At 42.4% G+C, this 26,133-nt stretch overlaps 1 protein-coding gene across 1 annotated transcript; it reads right to left on the bottom strand.

Moving 5' to 3' along the window:
* Positions 1–3,359: 3,359 nt before the first annotated feature.
* On the bottom strand, positions 3,360–26,126 carry LOC139666284 (hydroperoxide isomerase ALOXE3-like). The gene is made up of 15 exons (XM_071545458.1): positions 26,078–26,126; positions 20,925–21,123; positions 19,861–20,074; positions 19,267–19,348; positions 17,728–17,817; positions 16,689–16,804; positions 15,366–15,538; positions 15,000–15,143; positions 13,704–13,907; positions 13,505–13,591; positions 12,092–12,261; positions 9,951–10,066; positions 9,521–9,621; positions 8,101–8,271; positions 3,360–3,606 (listed from the first exon to the last, which is right to left on the bottom strand). Exons 2-15 carry the CDS (start codon positions 21,102–21,104, stop codon positions 3,427–3,429), a joined length of 2,028 nt encoding a protein of 675 aa, XP_071401559.1. The 5' UTR covers positions 21,105–21,123; positions 26,078–26,126; the 3' UTR covers positions 3,360–3,426.
* Positions 26,127–26,133: the final 7 nt, after the last annotated feature.

Genomic DNA, 26,133 nt, shown 5'->3' with positions numbered 1-26,133 from the left:
TGGTGTTTTTCCTTGTAAACATGTCAGGTGATCTAACGAGAAACCACCTTTTTTCACATTATCAGGCGTTGTTCCAAGAAGTGTAAAATTATTTTGGTTTCTGTGGAATTTAGCAAACAATCACCCAGTGTTTCAAAACCACCTGTGATCTGAATGCTTTGTTTTTACAGTGACCAGTGGATTACATTTAGTATTTTTGTAATTAGCGTACTGTAATGCAATCCCCTTAAATGTAATCTGTTCTCCCCAGCCGTTGCTGTATTATCATTGGCTCTCAGCTCAGATAGACGTGCCTTCAGATTTTGTGCAATCATAAAGAAAATCAGTATCACACATACACAGCCTACTGCACGTAAAAATTCAATTAAGGATCACACTCAGGTCCGCAAATATAATGCAGTTTGGTCTCCAGTATGTGACCTTAAAGTAATTGATTTATAATGAACTTGTGTCATAGATCAGTGAGTCTTGGCTAAATAAGGTTGAGGATCACTGCAGAAAAGCTGAAGTCCTTATTCATCTCATGTATGTTGCCTTTATCACATTTCACATTTGATTTATGATTCTTTGACTCGGTGCTGTTCCGGGTCGCGGTTCATGTCAGTCCTTTCAAAACTCAAAAAGCTCAAAATCTTTTACCAGGAAAAGGTTCTTATATCCGATTTATAAAAACTTACTGAGGATGAAAGGTCTGTCTTTATTATGTGAGCGGTACTTTCACTTTACATCTTGAACTCAGTGAAGTGAAACCGAGCTGAGTCCATCCCTGCTGCTGTTACTGCTGTAGTTGATATAGGAATATCATGGAATATAATAACATGCACTCCTGTGCAGGTCTGGAAACTCTGGAAATGTATTGGAAAATGAATTTGTTAATTTCCAGATGTTTTGGAATTGCACAGAAGTCAGTTATATGTCACATATTGTGTTATTAGTTGTAGTGTAGAAAAATATTCAGTTATACAGCGATATGGTCTAGTTCACAGTCAGATTATATTATACTGAACACCAACTACACCTTTGTTATCAAGCAAGAAATAGTGTGGGATTATAAAATGGAAAATGTGTAGAAACCCTGAGTCAAATAATGTGGCTAAAATGTTTACATATATATACATATATACATATACACATACATATAGTATATATATACTGTATATATACATATAAACATACATATGTGTCTTTTCAAGGTTCTCATTTGACAGTAGTGTCTTTTTGCACTTTATTTTGAATCATTATACAGTGAATTGTTGACTTTCTGGTGCAGATCTAGATTGTCTTATTACGTTTTTATTCATTATGTTTTTATTCTGTTTTTATTTATCAATTTTCACCACTTGTCACATTCTGGGGAAATGCCTCCTACATCAGTGTAGTAAAGGTGCTACGTGTATCTGCTGGATTCCTTTACGGCACAAAACAGGGTTAGGGTTAGTTCCACTATTCTGACTGACGTTAGTTTACCTGGTCAGAGTGCAGAGCGACATTTTGGGACAGGAAGCAACAGGGTTTATGGGAAATGTCTTAATTTTGAGAGGAAACAGCTACACGTGGCACCTTTAACTACCTGTAAATGGCTTCTTAGCGTTGTTATCTTTATCCATTAAAGTGGTGGCAGGGTGGCTTGTGGGTAGAGAGACTCCTTCAGCCATGTGACCCGGGTTCAAACCCCATGTGTCTCTGAATCCCTGTCAGCTGTTCTGTTTCTGATCAATAAAGTATCACATTAAAACCTGACAGCAGCTTAACATACGATTAACTGCAAGCTACCATGTTGGCTTGCAGCTAGTGCTAACTATTGGTTTCAATTATCAATGCTAACAAGCCGTTCTGTCTGGAGAGTTGGAGATTTACTGAAGCAGTGTGTGTTGCAGAGTGTGTTTACATGCACTTTAATGGAGGCGATAAGTGGAAGTCGTCATTTTGCATCATCTTGTCTGCGGTAGATTAGCATCTCCGCCATTTGGTGTGCAGTCCAAAATGAGTTCTGTGGGCTTTTGAAAAATGCCAAAAATACTACGTTTTTTTCCAGGCATTAAAATACATCCACTAGCATCACCTTTGTAAATTCTAATCTTTTAGTTACTTTTTTGCAAACAAAATGCTAATCATTGTGGAAGGCTAACTACAATAGCACAAAGGAATTCATGAGCGACTTCCTTTACCTTTTTCATAGCGTTGCATTGAACAGTTATTACTGTTCATATCGTTATAGTTGCCTTGTTCTCGTTGTTTTCCAGTTGTTGCTAGCTACAGGCTAACGACTGCTGTAGTCCTCTTTCCCAAACAATTAGCATTTCACTACCTAACAAAGTATCTGAAAGAGTAAAATTCACAAAGCTGTAAGTTGTTGATGTTTTTTTTTATTTCATGAGACAAAACACAGTAGCCTACAACTAGTAAGCCTGTTAGCATTCTTTATTTTTGACATTTGTTGCAAATTCCATCGGGTTTTAGACTACAGCTGAATGGCGGAAATGTAACTTTACAGCCTACAAAATGATGTCAGACTTCGCCTCTTTCCTGTTTATATTCAGGATACAGAATGAGTTTTCAGGTGGTCGTGTGTAAAACCATACCCTGTTTACAAGAACCAGGTAAGCTATTATCATGACTGAGAAACCTGAATAATTTATCTGGAATATAACAATATTAGCCAGGATACTGATGTACACACACACACACACACACACACGTGTGGTCTGTGTAACTTCCATGGTAATATTGAGAAAGTTGCTGTGCTTTCATGTTTCTTTAGGTATTTATGAGACGGATATAAAGGTACATATAAAGTTTATCCTGCATTCTCTTAGCCTGGATATGAGCCATGATCCCGAATACTCTGTATGTAAACACAATCAGTTTTAATTCTTTTTTTTTTTTTTATTTCAGCAAATGTCATTAAAAGTTGGTCTGCAGTAACCTGACTGTCTGCCTCCATGGGTTTGTTTCCACAGTCAGGAGAGAGAGCAATGGAGCCAAAGAGAAACATTTATTGTAATGATAAAAAAAACTAAAAAAAAACACTACATTGAGAAAATAATCATTCTTTTCTTCATACATACTTTTTGCTGATTATTGACAGTGAAATATTCCATATCCTAAAAGGATGAGAATGTGATCTATTGATAACGCTTATTGATGACCTAATGGGATAAACCAATGGGATACCAGTTAGGGAGAGGAATTTGTTGGGTTTTATGGTTTTGTGGTTTGAATTTGTATTTACGCCTCCTGGTGCAGCATGAGGTCACCAAAGAGACACAGTTTTCCAGAAAGTAAAAGTTGTATGTTTTTTTTGTTTTTTGTTTTTTTTGTTTTTTTTGGGGGGGGGGGGGGGGGGGCATTTCCTGGTGGGTGTAATTTCAACGTGGAAAATTAGCTAATAAGGTGAAAACATCATTTTTTCAATTCATTTTGACTTTAAATAGCCACGCTGTTCTCAATGCGTGAGGGACAGAGGTAAGGGTACGGAAGCTCCAACATCCTGTTCCGCTCCGTGATGTCATCAGAAATGGCCTTGAGTTCAGCCTGCACCTCCTCCACCAGCCTGCGGGGGTCACCGTCTCTGAACACAGCCTCCCGGTATTGACACAGAGGAACCTGGTGGAGGAAATGAATAATTTTGCTTCAAAGCATCAATATCTAATATCTGATAAAAGTAACAGCTAATACTGCAAAATTTAAGTTTCTCTATGTGTCATTTCAACAGAGGTGAGACTGAGAAGTCAACTTTGGTTGAGTCCCAAGTCAGTCTCAAGTCTTAGGGAACAAGTCTCAAGTCAAGTCTCAAGTCTAAATGTAGATGACCAAGTCCAAGTCAAGTCCATGTCATTAATGTCAAGTCTCAAGTCTAAATGTAGAACAGCAAGTCAAGTCAGAACAAATCAAGAGTCCAGTATCAATTTAATATCTTAAAGAAAACTAAATATCTAGGACTTTTCAATGCAATATGGTTTTAATAGGATAAAAACTTGGTAAGAGCATCATGAGTTTGATTTCTATAATCAGTTTCAACTTCAATAAATTCAATCATTCCATACAAATTCAGAAAACAGAATTTAAATTCAGTCGTCTGCTGGAACAAATCTCATCACTTTCAATCTGAGTCATTTACACAAACACAAGATCTCAAGTCAAGACTTTAGAAACCTTTTCAAGTCATCAGAGTACAAGTCAGAGTCAAGTCCCAAGTCACCAGAACCCAAGTCAAGTCTCAAGTCTTCTCTTCATGCATCAAGTCAAGTCTAAAGTCCAAGTCATGTGACTCGAGTCCTCACATCACTACCAGATTAATGTTACTATCTTGGTCTATTGCCTGTAAACCAATAAGAGCATGTTGGGAGATGATTGGTCTCCTCTATCTCACAGTGCAGAGGAGGCGGGGCTTCACAACACACAACAGGGTTAGGGTTAGAGACCTTCAAAAATACCAATGGTATTTTAGACCTTCAAATAAAATAATAACCATTGGTTTTGTTGTGTTTATATAGCTGTTTTGAAGCCTTGTTCCAATAAAAAAAAACTGGATAATGTTTATGAAATATTTTAACTTGAAACGGGTCAAATTTGACCCGAACACAATAGGAGGGTTAATGTGTGTCAGCAGAATATTGAACAGGGGAACATAGGACCTTGGGAACATAGGACCCTGGGACCATGGAACCTTGGGAACTTAGGACCTTTGGAACATAGGACCCTAGGAACATAGGACCTTGGGAACTTACGACCTTGGGAACATAGGACTCTGGGAACATAGGACCCTGGGAACATAGGACCCTGGGAACATAGGACTCTGGGAACATAGCACCCTGGGAACATAGGACCTTGGGAACATAGGACTCTGGGAACATAGGACCCTGGGAACTTAGGACCTTGGGAACTTAGGCCCCTGGGAACATAGGACCTTGGGAACATAAGACCTTGGGAACATAGGACCCTGAGACCATAGGACCTTGGGAACTTAGGACCTTAGAAACATAGGACCCTGGGAACATAGGACCCTGGGAACATAGGACTCTGGGAACATAGCACCCTGGGAACATAGGACCTTGGGAACCTAGGACCCTGGGAACATAGGACCCTGGGAACATACCCTTGGAACATAGGACCCTGGGAACATAGGACCTTGGGACCATGGAACCTTGGGAACTTAGGACCTTGGGAACATAGGACACTGGGAACATAGGACCCTGGCAACATAGGACTCTGGGAACATAGGACCTTGGGAACTTAGGACACTGGGAACATAGGACTCTGGGAACATAGGACCCTGGGAACATAGGACCTTGGGACCATAGGACTCTGGGAACTTAGGACCCTGTGAACATAGGACCCTGGGAACATAGGACCCTGGGACCATAGGACTCTGGGAACTTAGGACCTTGGGAACATAGGACCCTGGGAACATAGGACCTTGGGAACATAGGACCCTGGGACCATGGAACCTTGTGGACTTAGGACCTTGGGAACATAGGACCCTGGGTACATAGGACCCTTGGGAACTTAGGACCCTGGGAACTTAAGACCCTGGGAACATAGGACCCTGGGACCATAGGACCCTGGGACCATGGAACCTTGGGAACATAGGACCTTGGGAACATAGGACCCTGGGAACATAGGACCCTGGGACCATGGAACCTTGGGAACTTAGGACCTTGGGAACATAGGACACTGGGAACATAGGACCTTGGGAACATAGGACCCAGGGAACATAGGACCTTGGGAACATAGGACCCTGGGACCATAGGACCTTGGGAACATGGGACCTTGGGAACATAGGACCTTGGGAAAATAGGACCTTGGGAACATAGGACCCTGGGAACATAGGACCCTGGGAACATAGGACCTTGGGAACATAGGACCCTGGGAACATAGGACCCTTGGGAACTTAGGACCCTGGGAACTTAGGACCCTGGGAACATAGGACCCTGGGACCATAGGACCCTGGGACCATGGAACCTTGGGAACATAGGACACTGGGAACATAGGACCTTGGGAACATAGGACCCTGGGACCATGGAACCTTGGGAACTTAGGACCTTGGGAACATAGGACACTGGGAACATAGGACCTTGGGAACATAGGACCCTGGGAACATAGGACTCTGGGAACATAGGACCCTGGGAACATAGGACCCTGGGAACTTAGGACCTTGGGAACATAGGACCTTGGGAAAATAGGACCTTGGGAACATAGGACCCTGGTAACATAGGACCCTGGGAACATAGGACCTTGGGAACATAGGACCCTGGGAACATAGGACCTTGGGAACTTAGGACCCTGGGAACTTAGGACCCTGGGAACATAGGAACTTCGGAACATAGGACCATGGGAACTTAGGACCTTGGGAACATAGGACCTTGGGAACTTAGGACCTTGGGAACATAGGACCTTGGGAACTTAGGACCTTGGGACCGTAGGACCCTGGGAACGTAGGACCCTGGGAACGTAGGACCCTGGGAACATAGGACCTTGGGAACTTAGGACCCTTGGAACATAGGACCCTGGGAACATAGGACCCTGGGACCATAGGACTCTGGGAACTTAGGACCCTGTGAACATAGGACCCTGGGAACATAGGACCCTGGGACCATAGGACTCTGGGAACTTAGGACCTTGGGAACATAGGACACTGGGAATATAGGACCCTGGGACCATAGGACTCTGGGAACTTAGGACCCTGGGAACATAGGACCTTGGGAACTTAGGACACTGGGAACATAGGACCCTGGGAACATAGGACCTTGGGAACATAGGACCCTAGGAACATAGGACCTTGGGAACATAGGACCCTGGGAACATAGGACCCTGGGAACATAGGACCCTGGGAACATAGGACCTTGGGAACTTAGGACCCTGGGAACTTAGGACCCTGGGAACATAGGAACTTCGGAACATAGGACCATGGGAACTTAGGACCTTGGGAACATAGGACCTTGGGAACTTAGGACCTTGGGAACATAGGACCTTGGGAACTTAGGACCTTGGGACCGTAGGACCCTGGGAACGTAGGACCCTGGGAACGTAGGACCCTGGGAACGTAGGACCTTGGGAACTTAGGACCCTTGGAACATAGGACCCTGGGAACATAGGACCCTGGGACCATAGGACTCTGGGAACTTAGGACCCTGTGAACATAGGACCCTGGGAACATAGGACCCTGGGACCATAGGACTCTGGGAACTTAGGACCTTGGGAACATAGGACCCTGGGAACATAGGACCTTGGGAACATAGGACCCTGGGAACATAGGACCCTGGGACCATGGAACCTTGGGAACTTAGGACCTTGGGAACATAGGACCCTGGGAACTTAGGACCTTGGGAACATAGCACCCTGGGAACGTAAGACACTGGGAACATAGGACCCTGGGAACATAGGACTCTGGGAACATAGGACCCTGGGAACATAGGACCTTGGGAACTTAGGACCCTTGGAACATAGGACCCTGGGAATATAGGACCCTGGGACCATAGGACTCTGGGAACTTAGGACCCTGGGAACATAGGACCTTGGGAACTTAGGACACTGGGAACATAGGACCCTGGGAACATAGGACCTTGGGAACATAGGACCCTAGGAACATAGGACCCTGGGAACATAGGAACTTCGGAACATAGGAACTTCGGAACATAGGACCATGGGAACTTAGGACCTTGGGAACATAGGACCTTGGGAACTTAGGACCTTGGGAACATAGGACCTTGGGAACTTAGGACCCCGGGAACATAGGACCCTGGGAACATAGGACACTGGGAACATAGGACCCTGGGAACATAGGACCTTGGGAACATAGGACCTTGGGAACATAGGACTCTGGGAACATAGCACCCTGGGAACACAGGACCTTGGGAACTTAGGACCCTTGGAACATAGGACCCTGGGAATATAGGACCCTGGGACCATAGGACTCTGGGAACTTAGGACCCTGGGAACATAGGACCTTGGGAACTTAGGACCCTGGGAACTTAGGACCCTGGGAACATAGGACCCTGGGAACATAGCACCCTGGGACCATAGGACCCTGGGAACATAGGACCCTGGGAACTTAGGACCCTGGGAACATAGATACGCTCCCCCACAGCGCGGCCTCACGTAGTCGGTGGCGGGCTGGGACAGCAGCGTCAGGGCGCTCAGCACGCTGCAGGTGGAGCTGACGTCCGGCAGGAAGGACAAGATGTCTGCCTCCGTCACCGTGCCTTTGGCCTGGGGAGGAGGACGCAGCATGGAGGCCGGGCAGTTCGGCATCCACAGGGCAAAATCCAACTGGAAGACACAGAGAGAGAGAGAGAGGGGGAGGAAAGAGAGGGAAGACAGGATAGAAAGAGACAGAGGGAGAGAGAGAGAAGGGGGTGGAGGAAAAGAGTGAGAGAGAACAGTAATAGACTTAAAGTAACAAATCGGAGATGTTGACTTTAAATGAATGGAAAGAAAGACACAAAACGTCTCTGTTCACACTGCAAACAAAATGAGATCAGAGATATTTAGTGAGAGAATCAGGAGCTTCCAAGCACTAACAGATGAAGAAAAGATGAAAATTATATTAAGTGAGGGGAGCCAGACTGTTTACATTGCTGCAAGTTTTGTGCGTTTATGTCACAATTTCTGGGGGAAGGAGAAAAAAAGACGAAAACTAATCAGTCGAACGGGACACTGCTGAAAAAAAGATTCCTCTAATCCCTGAAAGGCTTTTGATTCACCTGAGAAAGATATCTGGATATTTGAAAGATATTTTAATAGATATTTTAATAAAGAGAGGGATGATAGAGTGAGAAAGAAAGAAAGAAAGAAAGAAAGAAAGAAAAAGAAAGAAGGAAAGAAGGAAAGAAAGAAAGAAAGAAAGAAAGAAAGAAAGAAAGAAAGAAAGAAGGAAAGAAAGAAAGAAAGAAAGAAACTAGAAATAACCGCCTTGCGGTTGTATGCCTCCGCCAATAAACTTTGTTTTATCATTGCAAGGACAGTCTTTATTTATTGAACATATATAATTAATGTGATTATTAGGTCAACTTAAAGGATTTTGGTGTCTGCAAAAGTAAGTGACAGCACTTCCACCGTTTTTGTAGAATGACCCAAGATCGTTTTCTCAGCTACAGTGGTAAGCAAAACATTATGATGTCACAGTGAAGTTGACCTTTGAACTTTTGGATATAAAATGTCATCACTTCATCATTTTATCCTATTACACATTTGTGTGAAATTTTGTCATAATTAGTGTATGAATTCTTGAGTTATGGCCAAAAACGTCTTTTGTGAGGTCACAGTGACCTTGACCTTTGACCTTTGTCCAGCAAATTCTAATCAGTTGTCACCGGCGCAGAGGCATAAAAAGAAAGAAAGAAAGAAAGAAAGAGGATCTGAAATCAATAATGGATCAGAGCTTCACCTGGACTCACCTGCTCAGTCTGCTCTATGCTTTGTACACTAGCTGCAGGATTCACCCACTTTATCCCAATGATATATTATGATAATCTAATAAATCTTAATAACATTTTGATCCTCGGTGCGTCTGCCATACCTGGGAGAAGTTGACAGCGGCGTGTAAAGCCGAAGAGCAGAAGACGACCGCAGTGACAAACTGACAGACTTCTGCTTTGGTCTGGAAAGACTGAGGGAAACCTGAGAGAAGACAGACGGGCCGATCACTTTCTTACACTGAGCATTATCTGATTCATCAACAGAATTAAAAAAGATCACTGACTTTACCTGGACAGCAATAATCCGACATGAACCAGATTAAGACACCAGTCTGAATAAGAAATTCCCATGTAAACAGCATTTTCTGATTTCCTTCTAATCCCTTAACTTTTACTTTTAATGAAGTACTTTTTAAAGGATTTGAGAATTTATTCCACCACTAATACTGGGACACACACACACACACACACACACACACACACACACACACACACACACACACACACACACACACACACACACAGCCTCACCTGAGCTCTGGGTGAAGCCGTGTGTGTTTATCTCTCTGATCCAGAGTTGAAGCTCGGAGTCTTGCTGGACGTCGTCGTCTCCGGTGTAAAACAGATCCACCCAACTCACCACAAACCTGACACACACACATACACACATGCACGCACACACACACACGCACACACACACACACACTGATTTCTGTAATCAGTCTCCAAAATTACAGAGATGGAAGCAAAGATGCTCTATACTCACAAGATGACGCATTACAAGCTGCGCCAATGGTATGAAACGGTTTACACTTCCTGTCTCCTAGGTGGGCGTGGTCGCCTCTCCCCCCCCATCCCCCCACCTCGTTTGGAAGTGTTGTGAACGTCGTGTGTTGTATTATTAAGCAAAGATTTAACATTTAATCGGCAGCACTGCAGTGAAACCAGACCGACAGGAGATGTGATGATGTTGCCAGATCTGTCAGAGTGTGTTGCTGAGACAGAGACAGGTCTCCAACAAAGTTAATTTTCTCCTGATTTAATCTTAAAAATGTCATTTTAGTGTCAGAATGTTCGGAAGATATGCGGCTTGTGAAAAATGGGTCCGATATTTACTTCGGTGACTATGGGGCGAAAGAATCGGTCATAATCTGTTGCTCACGCTCACTTCTCCCACTGGAGTGAACAGACTCAGGATCTGCTGCTAGTCTCCTAAAGGGGCGGGGCAGAGGAAAAACCCACGTGACACAGATACAGGAAATGACTCGCAGTTGCGCCGTCTCGTTTCTAAACCGTCTCTGATGGAAGTGTCTGCTGTCATCACACCACAAATGTTCCATGCATCATACTGTACATAACCTCCTCATGATGCTCCAACAGCGACAAGACAAGAGCGAGAGCGAAGAGAAGTCCTGACTGGAGCAGAGCTGAGACTTTGGGTCTGATCTCAGTTTGGGGTGAAGAGTCTTTTCCCAAAATGACACAAAATTCACAGACAGTCTCTTAACTGTCTGTATAAACAACTGACATGTAGTGATGGATGATCTGCTTATCTCAGGATACGATTCAATACATGATATGGGGTTCAGGATTCAACAAAACCACAATACCATGTAATAAATAAAAGTTCAGTTACAGCAAAGTCTGACTGTGCAGAATTCTGTTTATTTCTGAGACTCAAATCTTTCCAGCGATGCCATTGGCTGCTAGAATGTAAACAACAATTGAAAAATGTCATTACAAAGTGACAATAATATAATTAGGATGGAGAGCTTGTGAAACTGTGATGGTCAAGAGTCTCATTAGTGATTACTACAGCAGAATAACATGGAGCTGATATCACCATTCATGTTCCTGACAGCGGAATAACATGGAGCTGATATCACCATTCATGTTCCTGACAGCAGAATAACATGGAGCTGATATCACCATTCATGTTCCTGACAGCGGAATAACATGGAGCTGATATCACCATTCATGTTCCTGCCACAACATACAGACCGACACATTTTTGTATCACGACATATTGAATTTAGATATATCGTCCCATCACTACTGACATGTCATATTCCCTAAAATGACAGACATGCTGTTATAATTAGATTAAACATTAAAAAACATTTTAAAAATGTATTACATTATATATAAAAAATAAACGAATCCTGTCTGAATAGAGCTTTAGACAGATAACGGTGAAAAAAGTTTGTATCTGTCTTGATGCACTTCACTTAAACTCGACTGTTATCTCTCAGAGTGTCAGTCATAACAATAACAATAACAAAGAAAAATTGTAGGTGGGGTATGAAAAAATATCTAATTGCGATTATTTTGACTGATATTGCAACTGCGATATGATTTGCGATATTAGAGGGAATGATCATTTTTACATCATTATTCTCATTTTCATTGAAAAACTTATTAAAATGATTATGGTGTGATTTTTGCGGGGATCTGTACCAAACAAAGATGTTTTCTTCAGTCTGTAGAATATGATGTGTAGGCCAGGACATCTCTGCAGCACCACAATATTTCATTTAAAATGATATTTTGACACATTTCACCTTTAACAAATATTGTGCCTCCTGCGATTTGAAAATTGCAGTAGGCCATATTGTGATTTTGATAAAATTTTGATTAATTGTTCAGCCCTAAAGTGGGGTGTGTTTGTTTACCTGTGCAGAGCGCCCCAGACCTTCAGTGCGTCCTGGGCGTAGTAGCTCTGTGGCAGCTGGTCCACGCCTCGGTCGGCCAGGTCGTCCGGGACGCACAGCGACCGGTACTGAATCCTCGCCGCCGCCCGGGAGAGCAGCACCGGCAACGCCTCCAGACCGCAACCGACCGCCTGGAAACAGGAACAACATGCTGCTCTTCATTCAGTCTCCGTCTTTGTCCCTCAGCCTCACTGCGGTGTTTCTGCTCTGCTCTTCCCACAGCACCACCTGTCAATCAAACAGTGTGGGCGGAGCTTGGGTTTCCTGTTGCTGCAGTTTGAGTTTCTCTTTCCTCTGTCTGTTCAGCCATGGTGGCTATCGCTGCTCAAGCTAACTACCCAGTTCTTCTTCTTCTGTTGATTCCAAACAAACCGGAAACTTAAAACGCATCACTTCCTGTGAGGCAGAGGATTTTTCCCAGGAAAGAGCGACCAGACACCGGCTGTTTAGAACAGACAGTGAAGAAGATTTATGGACTGGAAATAGATCAGATCACTAGTTAGAGCAGAGAGAAAGGAGCAGGACAGAGAGAGGCACGTAAAAAATAAATACCTTCTACCCCCTTGTCCTTCGTTCTTAATTTGCATTTCTTTTTCCTGGTACATGATCAATGATGAAATGCCTCAAATGGAAATGTATTTATGCCACTTTGCATACACAAATATACACCCACACAATCACAACTACACCTGAGCTAAAACAGCCAGCACTTACAGTGCTGTGAGGCGTTTTGGCCGCCATCTGCCATTTGGTGGACAAAACTGTCCACCAAATGGCAGATGTTGAGATGATGTCATGCAAGTCTGTGTTGGTCAATAAGCAGAGTAACATTAAACTGACAGATTTCAGATTTCAGACGTGATCTTTTCTTCCTTACGCATATTATTACCGTCTCTCCCTCACCCTCCATCTGCAGACGTAAAGCTGCCACATGTCCTTAAGATACAGATGAGGAAAAAACTAACAGGGATTTTGAAAAAAAAAAAAAAACTTAAAAGGAGAGAAAAGAAAAGGTTGAAGGGGGTTCAGGTTTACGTAACGCAGTAACAGAGCGACACTGGGATTAGTAACTGTAATGTAATTACTGAATTTGAAATTGTAATCCCTTACTGTTAAAAAACAATCACATGACGGTAACGCGTACCGCCCAACAGGCAGAGGCTGCAGCTTTGACAGTTGTTTGAGAATTGTTCAGCGAAGGTTTGACTCTACTGAGTGACTTCTACTTATAAATCTAATGATAAGTCCTTTATCAAAGTGAACAGGGCCAAAGTGTCCTGATGTCCTCACTTCATGTGTCCAGACCTCAAACTGGTCCTCACAAATTTAGTGATAAAAGTACACACACACACACACACACACCTGGGGACGTACCTTATCAAAGACCCCGTTCGGAGCCAGCAGCGAGGCCCTGGCCTGGACGTTGATCTGCAGCGACGTCCGGACATGTGGCATCAGCAACTGACCGCAACAACAGCCGATCAGAGAGACTTAACAACACATTCTAACTCAACATGGAACAAATGAATTGTGTATTGTATAATTTCTGCAGACTATCCAGCGCAGGCTGTACCTGGTGCAGTGGGTGCACCTCCGGCAGCTGCCTGAGGGTGGCAGCGCAGCACAGCTCCCCCAGCATGTGGGTCTTCAGGTAGTGGGACACCAGCTGGTGGCACTGGAAATTGGCGTTGTGGACCCACATCTTAGCCAGTAGCCAATCACAGGTGGGGTCAGAGGGCAGGAAGACGGGGTTCTGAGGACCGGGCGTCTGCTGCAACTGGAGGAGGGAAGACCTTATTGATTGGATGATTGGTTGACTGATTGATGTAGTGCTTAGATAGCTAGATAATTAATAAATCTGGAGGAGAAATTGTGGTAAATCTTTGTGCAAGAATTTAAAGACTATGAGCTCCATCCCAGCACTACTTGCTCCTTTTTCCAGTAGATTGTAAAGTTTTAGTTCTACAAACATTTCTTGAGGCAGAGTGGCTCTGGAGGAAGAAATAATCTGATTGGTTGAGTTAAACCACAGTGGGTGGAGCCAAAAAGAATTTTTTTCTGGCTTATAACATCAGACTGAAGCTCAGTGAAAAAGGCAAGAGTTAAGAGAGGAGGAAGCTAATATTATGAAGCCTAGCGCTCTGCTACTAACTGAAAAAATACAATCTATCCATACTAAGTTATCTAGGTTAGCTAGTTAGCTAGCTGCTGATCTTCAACATCATGACTGAATGAGTCATTGTCATTTACTTTTTTTTTATATATATATATTATATATATTTATATATATATTTACCAGAGTTCCTTCTTTGCAATTCAAATTTGTTAGCTAAGTTGCACTGTGGTTATTTGGCTCGGCCCATTAAGGTCAACCACAGAATTTGAAAGGATACGGAACGGTACACATAAAAATCAACCATCCAGGAGCGTTGATTTGAATTGGAGGGACAGTTCTATCCATTCAAATTCAAACTCAACCAATCAGATTATTTCTGCCTCCTGTCTCTGAGAAACATTTGAAGAATTAAAACTGCACTCTGTAGTCCTGGTGGATCAGATGCATATTGTTTACTTGATGTTCTGCATTCAAATCCAACCTGAAACCTTCGTCACACATCATCCCCCTTTCTCTCCCAGTCTTCCTGTCTCTCTCTATCTAATAAAGGCAAAATGGCCAAAAACAATTTAAAATAAACTCCAGTCTTTACTAAATAAACTCCAGTCTTTACTAACTAAACTCCAGTCTTTACTAACTAAACTCCAGTCTTTACTAAATAATCTCCAGTCTTTACTAAATAAACCCCAGTCTTTACTAAATAAACTCCAGTCTTTTGTGAGCAGCGTCACAGCCGGCCGGCCTCCAGCTCACCTGGATGGCGATGGGCTTCAGCTGTCCCTGCTGGTTCAGATGGAGAAGGCACAGCGGAGCGCAGAGATACGTCTGCTTCCCGTTGACCAGGTTGGCCGGGACGCCGTCCAAAACCTCGTAGTCCAGCAGGTAAACATTTCCTTTCTGTCAGACAGCAGGGCGAGGAGAGCGAGACAGGAACCTTTGTGGTTTGAATTTCATTGTTATTTTACCAGGAGACAGAATGTTTGTTTGACTTTTAATGCCCAAATTAACTTTATTCAGTTAAATTCCCAGTATTTTATTTATTTTATTTAGTTCCAAACCAGAATACGTACCTTTTCCCAGAGCGCGTGTGTGTGTGTGTGTGTGTGTGTACGTGCACACCTCTAGCTCCTCCTCCAGAGAGGAGCGGTCGGGCAGGAAGGGGCGGAGCATGTCGGAGGTGACGGACAGGTGTGCGGGCAGGAGGCGGGTCCGGCGCAGCAGCAGAGGGTTGCAGCCGTTCAGAGTCTGGTAGCCGAAAAACCAGTCGTCCGCCCAGTGAGCCTGAACAAACCCTGAGAGAGAGAGGGCCGTGTGTGTGTGTGTGTGTGTGTGTGTGTGTGTGTGTGTGTGTGTGTGTGTGTGTGTGTGTGTGTTGATCAGGATTTAACACTTCTCATTTTTCACCTGAATGTTTTCAAGACTGAAGAGCTTCATTCCAAAATGAGAAATCCACTAACTGATGCCTATTCTGCCAAATTATTGAAAAACTAAAACAAATTTACTACAAGTATTGCACTAAAATACTAAAAATAAAAAAATAAATAGTTACAACTCTGTTCTGGATGTATAATTATATATTTATACCTGTGGTACTCTCAAACCCAGTGCGATATTCTCTAAATCTGCACATATTTCTGCACATATTATTATTATTATTATCATTATTATTATTATTGACTTCCATAGCTTCCCATCAGTGTAAGCTGTCAGGTTCCAACAGAGAGTCATGTATGTACTGGATAGAAAAGAAACCTATTTGTTACATTTCTATTTTTAATTTTTATATACTACTCACACGTAACTCGCTTTATAGAGCCTGCTGCCTCAGAAAGAGACATGTTCCCTAATTCTACTTGTATAAATACTCTACTTGTAAAAAATATATGTACTACTTTTTTATATACAAATTTGTGTTGTTTAATGTTTAATGTGACATATGGGAGAAAATTTGTTGTATGTGCAAACTGATAAATCTGATTACACTGAAGTTCGGGCCTTCACTAACAATAACGTCACATTTCAAAAATCCTCACTCTTTTAAACACAGTGAATGATGGTATTGATTTTTTTCCTTCTGTCCAAAATGAATCTATACATGCTGTTCTTGCTCTCTGTATGTTTTGTGCTCTGATGGAGGCTTTATGCCGAAACCTGTTAGGCTGATGATGCCAAAAATTAAAAAAAAAAAAAAAGGTAAACTGAGACCAAGTCTTGTTGTGGTCTGGATTTTTGGAGTGCCGCTGTCCCATGTTCCTCACGGTTCTCTTCATGTTTTAGCATTAGCAGAGAGTGGCCAAAAAGGGCCACAAGAGGAAGCACACCTGCTCTACATTGGAATAGGTTTTTTTCCTTCTGTCCAAAATCAATCAATCTATACATTTTGAAATGGAACAGTTCAGCTGTTGTTGCTCTCTGTATGTTTTGTGTTGTGTGTTTTCCTACTGGCGGTGCTGTTGTGGTTCCCGTTCAGAGTGAACAGGGTCTGCAGCTCGGTGAAGCCGCTCCAGGCTTCGTCTCGGCCGATGAAGCCTCTCAGGTACCGCAGCTCACCGCCCGGGCTGCAACACAACACACAACACAACACACAACACACAACACACAACACACAACACAACACACAACACAACACACAACACAACACAGTACAGCCGTGGTTTAGTTACCAGTCACCAGTCTGGACTCCTGACTGAATGATCTCTGCGCTTCATTCTCTTAAAGCCATTCTGATCTAAACGGTTCTGCTTAAATGGTTGAAATTAGTTTCTTAGACAAATATAAATAGTGAAGTTGATCCTATGTATGAATTTCTTTCCAAAGCCTTTGCCTTTCCATCAAGGCAAACAATCTAAAATATAAGATACCATATTTCCTCTAATAGTGGCCGGTAGTCAATTAAAAGCCGGGTCTCCGATAATGTGCGGGGCCGTGGTCGACACGAACAAATAAAGGCCGGCCCCAAATACAGGCCGGGGAAAAAAACAAAGGAAAAAACAACGGTGGATACCGGTAAACTCCTGGTGCCTGTTATATAATGTAACTGTAGTTTGTAGTAACGCACAAGTGCCACCAGATGGCGGTATGCCACAAGACGGCTCGGCCGGTGGATTACCGTAATTATCGGTAATGCGTCGCAGTAACAAAAAAAATAAATATGAGCAAATATACTTATCAAACAGAAGGAATTAGAAATAAAGGACTGTCTCTAATATAAGCCTGCTTCCAATAAAGGCCTGGGACCCTCTGCAGCTGAGGGAAATAAAGGCCCGGGCCAATATCAGAGGAAATACGGTAGTTTTGATTTGTTTAACACTTTTTTTGGTCGCTGCATAATTCCATTTGTGTTATTTCATAGTTTTGATGTCTTTACTATTATTCTTAAATGTGGAAAATAGTAAAAAATAAAGAAAAATGTGGTGTGTCCAAACTTTTGACTGGCAGTGTAAATCAGATTCCAGTGGGATCAGACTCGGTGTGACTTCACCTCTTGCGGGTGTAGCTGAGGTTCGGCCCGAGTTCCTTCACACCGCTCACATCCACACAGTGAGGAGCGCCGTCGACGAAACAACGCCACCTACAGTCCAGCGGAGAGAAAACTGAATTAACAAAATGCCACTTAAAGTCCCAATGAAATGAACCGCCATTACTCTTCCTTCAGTGCATCTTTAACGGTGACATCACGCTGCACCAGGAGGCAGAAATAAACACTCCAACCAATAAGACATCAGAGCCCGCCTCAAATAAACTGATTTTCTCTCCCTGACTGATCTCCCATTGGTTTACACTTTTGAATGATCCCTCCCTGCATTATGTCCCGCCCCAACATCCTGTTTCAAGACATCAAATCAAGGAAGTAAGGATGCCGTTTCATGGGGTCTAAAGGTGACTCAGTAGCTGAATCCAAATGTCCACGCTCCGGACTTGTGGACTGAGCCCTCGCGGACTTCAGTCGTACGTACCAAGTCAAGTCTGCGAGGGCGCGAGACTGGAAGGCTGCTGACAGACAGGCCTCAATCTGTTTCACTCGTTGCCGTGGAAACGTTCGAAGCAACGACAACTGCAATCATGTACAAGGCAGGGCTGTAGTCGAGACCGCCTTGGTCGAGTCCAAGTCCAGATCGAGTCATTGGTGAATCGAGTCCGATTCAAGACCAAGACCGAGGGGGGCCGAGACCGAGTCGAGACCAAGACCGGGGAGGGAGTTGAGAGGGTCGAGACCGAGTCGAGCATATTTTTGTTTATTGCCTAAAATAGAAGGGAGGTTTCTAAAGACTTTTCAACAAAATTAGCATGTTAGGAGTAGGAGGTGAGTTGTTGTTTTTTTTTATCAAAACTAAGTCATTGGTTGGGTAGTTGGCATATCACCAATCAGCAGTCACTAAACCTTTCGGTGAGCGCATAACTTTATCAACTGTGAAAATTGTATCATTCGCTGCTGGTCACTTTCTTAGAAGAGATTATAATAATAAAAACAATAACATTATGTAACGTTAATTCATCCGAGACCGATTCAAGACCGAGTCATATTCACTACGAGTCCGAGACGAGACCAAGACGTCAAAAATCAGTCTTGAAACCGAGACCGGACTCGAGTGCTACAGTCCTGGTCTAATCCGTACACGATACCAGACGTTACCGTAACGTTTTAATAAAGTCATTGTTTTACACATTCATAATAATTTCTTTTTGTTTTTTTGTTCGGCAATTGGAAAACGTCCACGTTCACGCCCGTATTGCAATGAATTGTGGGTAATTAAATCAGTGAAGTCTGGTGAAGTCTGCACCCTGAGCGGACTCTCTGGAAGTCTGCAGAAAGTCCGCCTGAGGCCCCTTGTGGACTGGATGGATTGTGGATTTGGAGCCTCAGCACTCGCAGACTTCCCGGGAACCTCGCCCGCAAAGTCCGCCAGTCTGCAAGAGCGGTGAAGTCCGGACATCTGGATTCAGCTGGTGATCCTCGGCCAGCTGCTGAGGTGTTTTGGAGGAAGTTGTTTTTTGTCCGGAGCGTCTGCTTCCTGTTTACCTGATGTGTTTCTGTCGGAGCTGCAGCTCTCTGAGCCGCTGCTGCCTCAGCTGCTGCTCCGGCTCTCCGCTCAGCAGACACACTGAGGACACCACCACAATAATAATGAATATTAACAATAATAATAATAATAATAAACTACTACCCTTACTTTTTGAACAGTTACAAAATACAGCACTATACAGTAGAATTGTTTTCACTCTAACCCTACTACTAGCTACTACTACCAATAGTAGTAACAACAACAACTATATTAATAATAATTATAATAATAATAACAATAATTACAGAGCCCCTAAAGTCCCGAAAACTGATATTTTTTTATCTTGTGGGAACAAGTTTATTGTGTGCACAAGATAAAAAAATATCACCTTTCGGGACTTTAGGGACTTTAGACGTAAATAATAATAATAATAACAAAAATAATAATATAGTGTGACAAATACTATGGGTGTATTTTTTTGTGCTGAACTGGTAAGAGAGTCAAAACAAAGAATAATTACAGTTAAATATCTCAAAAAATATAAAGTATATCTAGAAGTGGAAAACCTGCAGCTTAACATTTTAAAGAAGAGAGAAAAGTAGTTCCTTAACTCTTCGCGCTCCGCAGCTCCACCTCGCCGTCCGCCGTCCGCAGCCACCTGTCGCACAGGAAGACCTCAGGCTCCGCCCCCTCTGCCGGCCCGCGGACCTCCACCCCCCCGCAGTGCCAGTCCAGGTCGGGGAAGCCGGGCCGGGCCTGCAGCCGCAGCCGGACCAGCAGCGGGCGGCCGAGCGGAGCGGCGGCCCGAACCGGAACCACACACACCTGACAGGAAGAGAGCTGAGGTCACTTCCTGTACCCCGACAGGGAAACTCACTGTGATAAAACACAATCAACAGATAAACAGCTGCCTCTGTGGTTTGTAAAGCAAAACTTCCATCTCAAATGAGCTCCTATAAGACAGAGGCTCCTGATAAAACTGATCCCATATGTATCTAATTCTCATTATTTCAGTCAGATTTCACCAAGGCGGAGCTATGGGCGGAGTTATGGGCGGAGTTATGGACAGAGCTATGGGCGGAGCTATGGGCGGCGTTATGGGCGGAGCTGTGGGCGGAGCCTAACACTGGTGCTCACTTGTTTACTGCTGTAGGAACAAGGAAGTTGCTGCAGTTAGCTAGTGAAACAAAACTGATACGACTTCTAAATGAAAACTAGTCTGGTTAATGTGCTGCTGTGGACAGTTGTTTCACTAAATTGGATCGCTACAGCAACAATACAATAACTCCAATTTTTATCCAAATATGAAATATTAAAAAATAAAATAGAACCAATCCAAATGAATTGGGTTTAGAATGGACTAGACTGAAACAGATGAACTGAACTAAATCAGTTTGAAGTGTCTGACTTACTGGAACCAGATAACATAGTTTAACAAATAAATTAACTCATCTGAAATGTACTAGCATCATGAGGACAAACTGCATACACTTAGATTTATTCAACAATTTATTTTAGTTCTGTTTGCGACAGTTTCATAAATTATACTTTGAGTTGGAGTTACTTCATCCAATTTAGTGAAACATTTGTCAGACAGTTGAAATGCATAAAACCTGCAAAGGGACCCAAACATCATCCTGAGTCCAGACAGACTAACTGTTTTTATCAAACGCACCGATCCAGGCAGCAGGTGCCGCTCGGCCTCGTTCACCGTGATGGGCGAGGTCTCCCCCTGCGAGCCAATCAGGTTGAGCCTCAGGTGGCCGTAGGTTCCGGAGGCGGGGCCAGGCGAGGTGCGGACCGCCACCTGGAACTCCTGACAGGAACTCTCCATGCGGGACAGGAAGTGAGGCATCGGTGCTGCCGCAGTGCCTCTGAGCAACAAACAGCACAGTCAGGTGCACGGACAGTGTGTCTAGACATACGGCAAGAATAAAACATACTTTTATTCTTTAGCGTTTGGATCCTCCTGATGTAGTCTGATGTGTGCCTGACTTGTCGATCTGTACCCATGCGCTGTGTGTGTTGATGCTTATGTTGGTGTTTTTGTTTTTAGTCTTTTTTATTTTTTTACTTTGATTTGAACTGCACTAGTTTACTTTTAAGTCTTTTATCTTTTGTATCTCTTGTCTGTATTTTTGCACTTTTTACCTTTACTGTATTTTTATCACCCTGTAAAGCACTTTGAATTGCCCCAGTGTATGAAATGTGCTATACAAATAAAGCTGCCTTGCCTTGCCTTGCCTTATTGTGATTTTACTGCCTGCTCTGGTTTGTACAGCACTTTGGTCAACGTGAGTTGTTTTTAAATGTGCTTTAGAAATAAATCTGACTTGACTTGACTTGAATGTACAGTGACTTGAGAAAGTATTCAGAGTCTTTGAGTTTTTGCACATTTTGGTGTTATTTTAAGTTATTTCAAATGCATTTATTCAGGATTTTTAGTCTGAGTTCAATGGTTTTAACGTTGACAGATCGCTCTTGAAAATGTTTTATTCATCTTTTATTGAGTCAATTTTAACTTTTGCAATGATCTGCTGGTTTGGCAACCTCAGCATGGTTAACAAAAACAGGCTGGGAAAGATTGTTAAACTGCCAAAAGACTTGAACGATCTTGGCCATGTTTATCAAGTTAGAGCCGCTCAGAGGGCAAAGGTCATTCTGGCCCTCATCTCCCTCTTCATGCAGAGTTTCAGCTCCTGCCATCAGGGAGGAGGTTCACTTTCCCCAGGAGGCCAAATCAAACAGATATTTGAGATCATTTGTTCCATCAGCTGTTGGGTTTTTAAACAAGCTGTAGGCCGAGCTGCTATTGCACACACACTTTAACAAAGGACTGATGGACTCTTAGTGCTTTATATCTCATTGCAACTTTATTATGATGACATCTACTGTATGTTATATGTATTTATGTCTTTTATTTATTCATTTTATGTTGTGTATTGGTTGTGTTGACTGCTGTTTGCAAACCACATTGCCCCTCGGAGACAATAAAGACTATCCAATCCAATCTATCCAATCCGATCCAAAGCAGTCTGTTCTATCAATCTAATCTAAAATAAAATTTCAGAAATGTATGTGAAGATTTGAAATGAAAATAATAAATAAAATTGGGCTAAACTGCCACGCTCAGTTGTGTTCAGTCATTTTTAGATTGTATTTAGCGGTTGTGAACAATGTTTTCCTTTTATTATTCTTTTGTTTTCTATTCTCTCAGCTTTTTGATTAACTTTATTTTTATTGTTATTATTTAGTGGGTTTTATTTTACAAAATTATTCTGTGTTTACTTTCGTGGGGTAAAAATATCTTTCTATTTTACTTGATTTGATTCTTTTAATGCAATGCATTTTGCTTGTTCTTTTATATGAATTTTATCTTTTTCACTTTGTCTTGATGTTTTTAATGTTTTATGTAAAGCACTTTGAATTGTCTTGTTGCTGAAATGTGCTATATAAATAAAATTGCCTTACTTTTTTTCTTTATTTGTCTTTCCTTGCTAACGAAGCAGAGAGTCGCTCTCTTCACTGGGTCTTAATGGGTCTTAATGGGATTTTAGGCTGCAGGCTGGACAGTACAGTTCACTTACGGCTGACGTTAGATTCCAGTTTTGGAGAAAATCTAAATCACCTCCCTCCCATCACTGTGTGGCAAAGTGAAATATTTAGTTTTGTTTTTCCAGCTTCTCCACTTCTTCAACTACAGTGACCGGAAAGGAAGAATTTATATTTTGTTTTAAACCTCAAGAACTGAACTCTATATGTAAATGCACAGTGTACAGTATATGTGTTGTATATCTACACTACCAGTCCAGTTTGGACACACAACATTTTTCTTTTTTTCTTTTTTTAACTTTTTTCCACGTTTTAGAATAACAGTAAAGACTCAAAACTATGAAATGACACAAATGGAATTATGCAGCGACCAAAAAAGTGTTAAACAAATCAAAACTATCTTATATTTTAGATTATTTGCCTTGATGGAAAGGCAAAGGCTTTGGAAAGAAATTCATACATAGGATCATCTTCACTATTTATATTTGTCTAAGAAACTCATTTCAAGCATTTAAGCAGAAGACTGTAGATCAGAATGACTTTAAGAGAATGAAACACATTCAGTCAGGTGTCCAGACTGTTGACTGGGAGTGTGAATGTGTTTGTGTGAATTCCTCCCTATAGCTGTAAAAACAAACCACAGTTGAGCAGCGTGTTCAGGTTCTGTAATATAAACAGTTAAAGATAATGAAACACACATTTCCACCACCGGTGAAAACAAAGTAGATCTTGTTCCATGAAGGGAAAGCCAGTGGAGCTTCGTAGGATTCCTGCTTATTTTGATAAGAGCTCATTTGTTTTCTGAACCTCGGTGATATTTGACTTGTAAATTAGCAGGACAGTTAGTGTGTGTGTTGTGTTGTGTTAGACACACTCTGCCTCCACACTCTCAGGAATTATAAAAGGAACAGAGATGGACCTTTTGTTCTTGTGTGTAAAAACAAAAAACACACAAAGGTTTTAGTCAGTGCAGCCGAGGTGGGAAAGGAAGCTAAACACACAGTTTGTGAGTCTGTGTTGATAAATCAATAAGCTGACACACTTTTATTTTGAATTCTGTTGCGCTTCATGATGAATTACAAACCTGATCCACTGTATCAGGGAGTGGGCAGCAGGCCCGGCGCCAGGATGAAGTGACTGAGGGGGCAGTTAAAAATGGCGAGGGGGCAAATCTTTTTATATAGTAAAACAGTAGGTTATCATCCTGCTATGCCTGTTTCTGCAATTTTTTCATCCTGCGGGTGGAAGTATAGTGGCGTTTTGACTAGATGCGAATTCCCTACCTTACCTTTTCCATGTGTTTGTGGCCATAATATGAAATAGGAATATTTGGGGCAGATTGTCGGGTCACCACCTAAACTTGGTAAACTTGCTAAATAACAACAACACAAGAAAGACCACTGTTTCAAAATCAAATAATACATTTATTTCACAGTGGTGAAGCCCGGTATTAAACCTGAGTGTCCTCACACAGTTTAGGGCAGTGGTTCCCAACCCAGTCCTCAAGGACCCCCTGTCCTGCAAGTTTTTTATTCCATCTTTACTCTTGCACACCTGATCCCAATGGGGCCTACACACTTTCATGCTGCTCTGTTCAGGTAGATCTGTCTCTACCAATCAGCATTAAGACCTTAACTGGATCAGGTGCGCAAGAGTAGAGCTACTTGCAGGAAAAGGGGTCCTTGAGGACTGGGTTGGGAAACACTGGTTTAGGGAATCGGAGCGTAGGTCTATGCAAAATAAGAGAATTTATGAACGATTAGATGACTGCTAAAATCAACAAAATAATAGCCAACAGCGTCAGGGTCATTAAGTAAAAAAAAAAAAAAAAAAGATGATCAGATTGTCTGGTCTGTCTTTCTGCTCATGCCATGCAGCTCTCTCGCTCCCCCCCCCCCCCCCCCCCCCCCACCTACCCACCCCCCCTACCTACCCACCCCCCCTCTCTCTCACTGCTGACCGAAACTTCTCTTCCCTGTCGTTTCCATTCTGTGGATCGCTACAATGGAAAAAAATAGAATTAGGGCCAAAAGTTCTATTTACAACCACGAAAAGCAGGCTGAACCGAAGTGATGTGTTCTGCCTCTCTCTCCTCCGCTCCATTCAGTAGGCTACAGCGTTTTGACTCTGTTAACATAACCAGAAGTTTTACTGTTCTCAAGATATTATTTTGTATTTGGACAGGAAAGTGTAGAGAGACAGGACAGGAGGGAGAGACGCGAGACGCAAAGAAGGTCGGCACGCTGGCTTTATTCTTGACTAGATTCGTTGACTATTTTCAATTTGTTTCTTTTAGTACAATAAATAGAATAGAATAGAATGATCTTTATTGTCATTATACTCGGGCACCATGAAATTTCCGCCTGGCTTCTCTCTGTGTAGTTAAAAATAAAACGAATAAATAAAAGCGGTAGTAAAAGAAGTAATAGCAGCATAATGTTACGAAAGACTTTAAAAAATAAAAGGCACTAGTTAAATTAATTTTACACAAATTTACAAAGGTTGAATGTTATAAATATTAATAAATAGATGTTAAATCCTTGTGTTTATAAATTGTGTCTGTGGTAGCGGTCTCTGAGGGTGGACACACCTCCACCCCAGAGAGCACACAGTAGAAATCATAATATTTAAACATAAATTCTACCCATTCTGCCCATAACATTTAAACATAATATTTAAACAACCGTTCAAAGAGGAATTTGAGTTTACTTCTTTCTATTTACTATTTTCTGCTGACTGATTCACACCTTCACAGCTACATTTACTTCCTCCAGTCACTAACTACTTGACAGAAAATGTTTCATCATACAAAACCTGAGTTCATAGAAAATGAAGCTTGTTCAAAGTTTGAGAGAAGAACCAATAAAACCAATTTAACATGAATCATCTTTGAAGGTTGATGGACGCTGTGAAGCAAAGAAAGACCAGAATGTCTCAGTAAAACCTGATTTCTCCAGCTGTGAATCAGGTTATGAGCTCCATCTCCTTGTCTGTTTCAGATATTTAAGTGTGTTTGTTCATCTATTATCAGTGTGACCTGTGACCTTTGAACCTTACATTCCTCAATATCGGTTGCTTGTATTGTTGACAATCTAAGAATTTCATGTTTCTTCTACAGCTGAACTCTGGATAAAAGTGTCAGATAAATACAGAAAATATAAATCTACCAAAACAGACAGAAAGACAGGTAACAGACAGACAGACAGGCAGACAGACAGACAGACAGACAGGCAGGTAGACAGGCAGACAGACAGGTAGACAGACAGGTGAAGGTACCTGCAGAGTGATGCTTGCTTCCTCTCCAGATCTCTCCAGTCTGCTGGATGGCTTCA

Source organism: Centroberyx affinis, unplaced genomic scaffold, assembly GCF_046629955.1.
Source record: "Centroberyx affinis isolate AG114_WGS23_722 - 3 ecotype Tasmania unplaced genomic scaffold, CSIRO-AGI_Caff_v1 ptg004916l_1, whole genome shotgun sequence".
In the NCBI taxonomy this organism is placed as follows: domain Eukaryota; kingdom Metazoa; phylum Chordata; class Actinopteri; order Beryciformes; family Berycidae; genus Centroberyx; species Centroberyx affinis.
This window is presented reverse-complemented; position numbering and strand designations above follow the sequence as displayed.

What these genes read in the sequence shown, in the direction of transcription:
- LOC139666284 (XM_071545458.1), bottom strand. Translation starts at nt 21,104, where the DNA reads ATGCCTCACTTCCTGTCCCGCATGGAGAGTTCCTGTCAGGAGTTCCAG. An exon ending in GGAGCTGCGGAGCGCGAAGA is followed by an intron (nt 19,349 to 19,860) that starts GTTAAGGAACTA and finishes TGGTGTCCTCAG; the next exon opens with TGTGTCTGCTGAGCGGAGAG. An exon ending in AGGTGCACCCACTGCACCAG is followed by an intron (nt 13,592 to 13,703) that starts GTACAGCCTGCG and finishes TGTTGCGGTCAG; the next exon opens with TTGCTGATGCCACATGTCCG.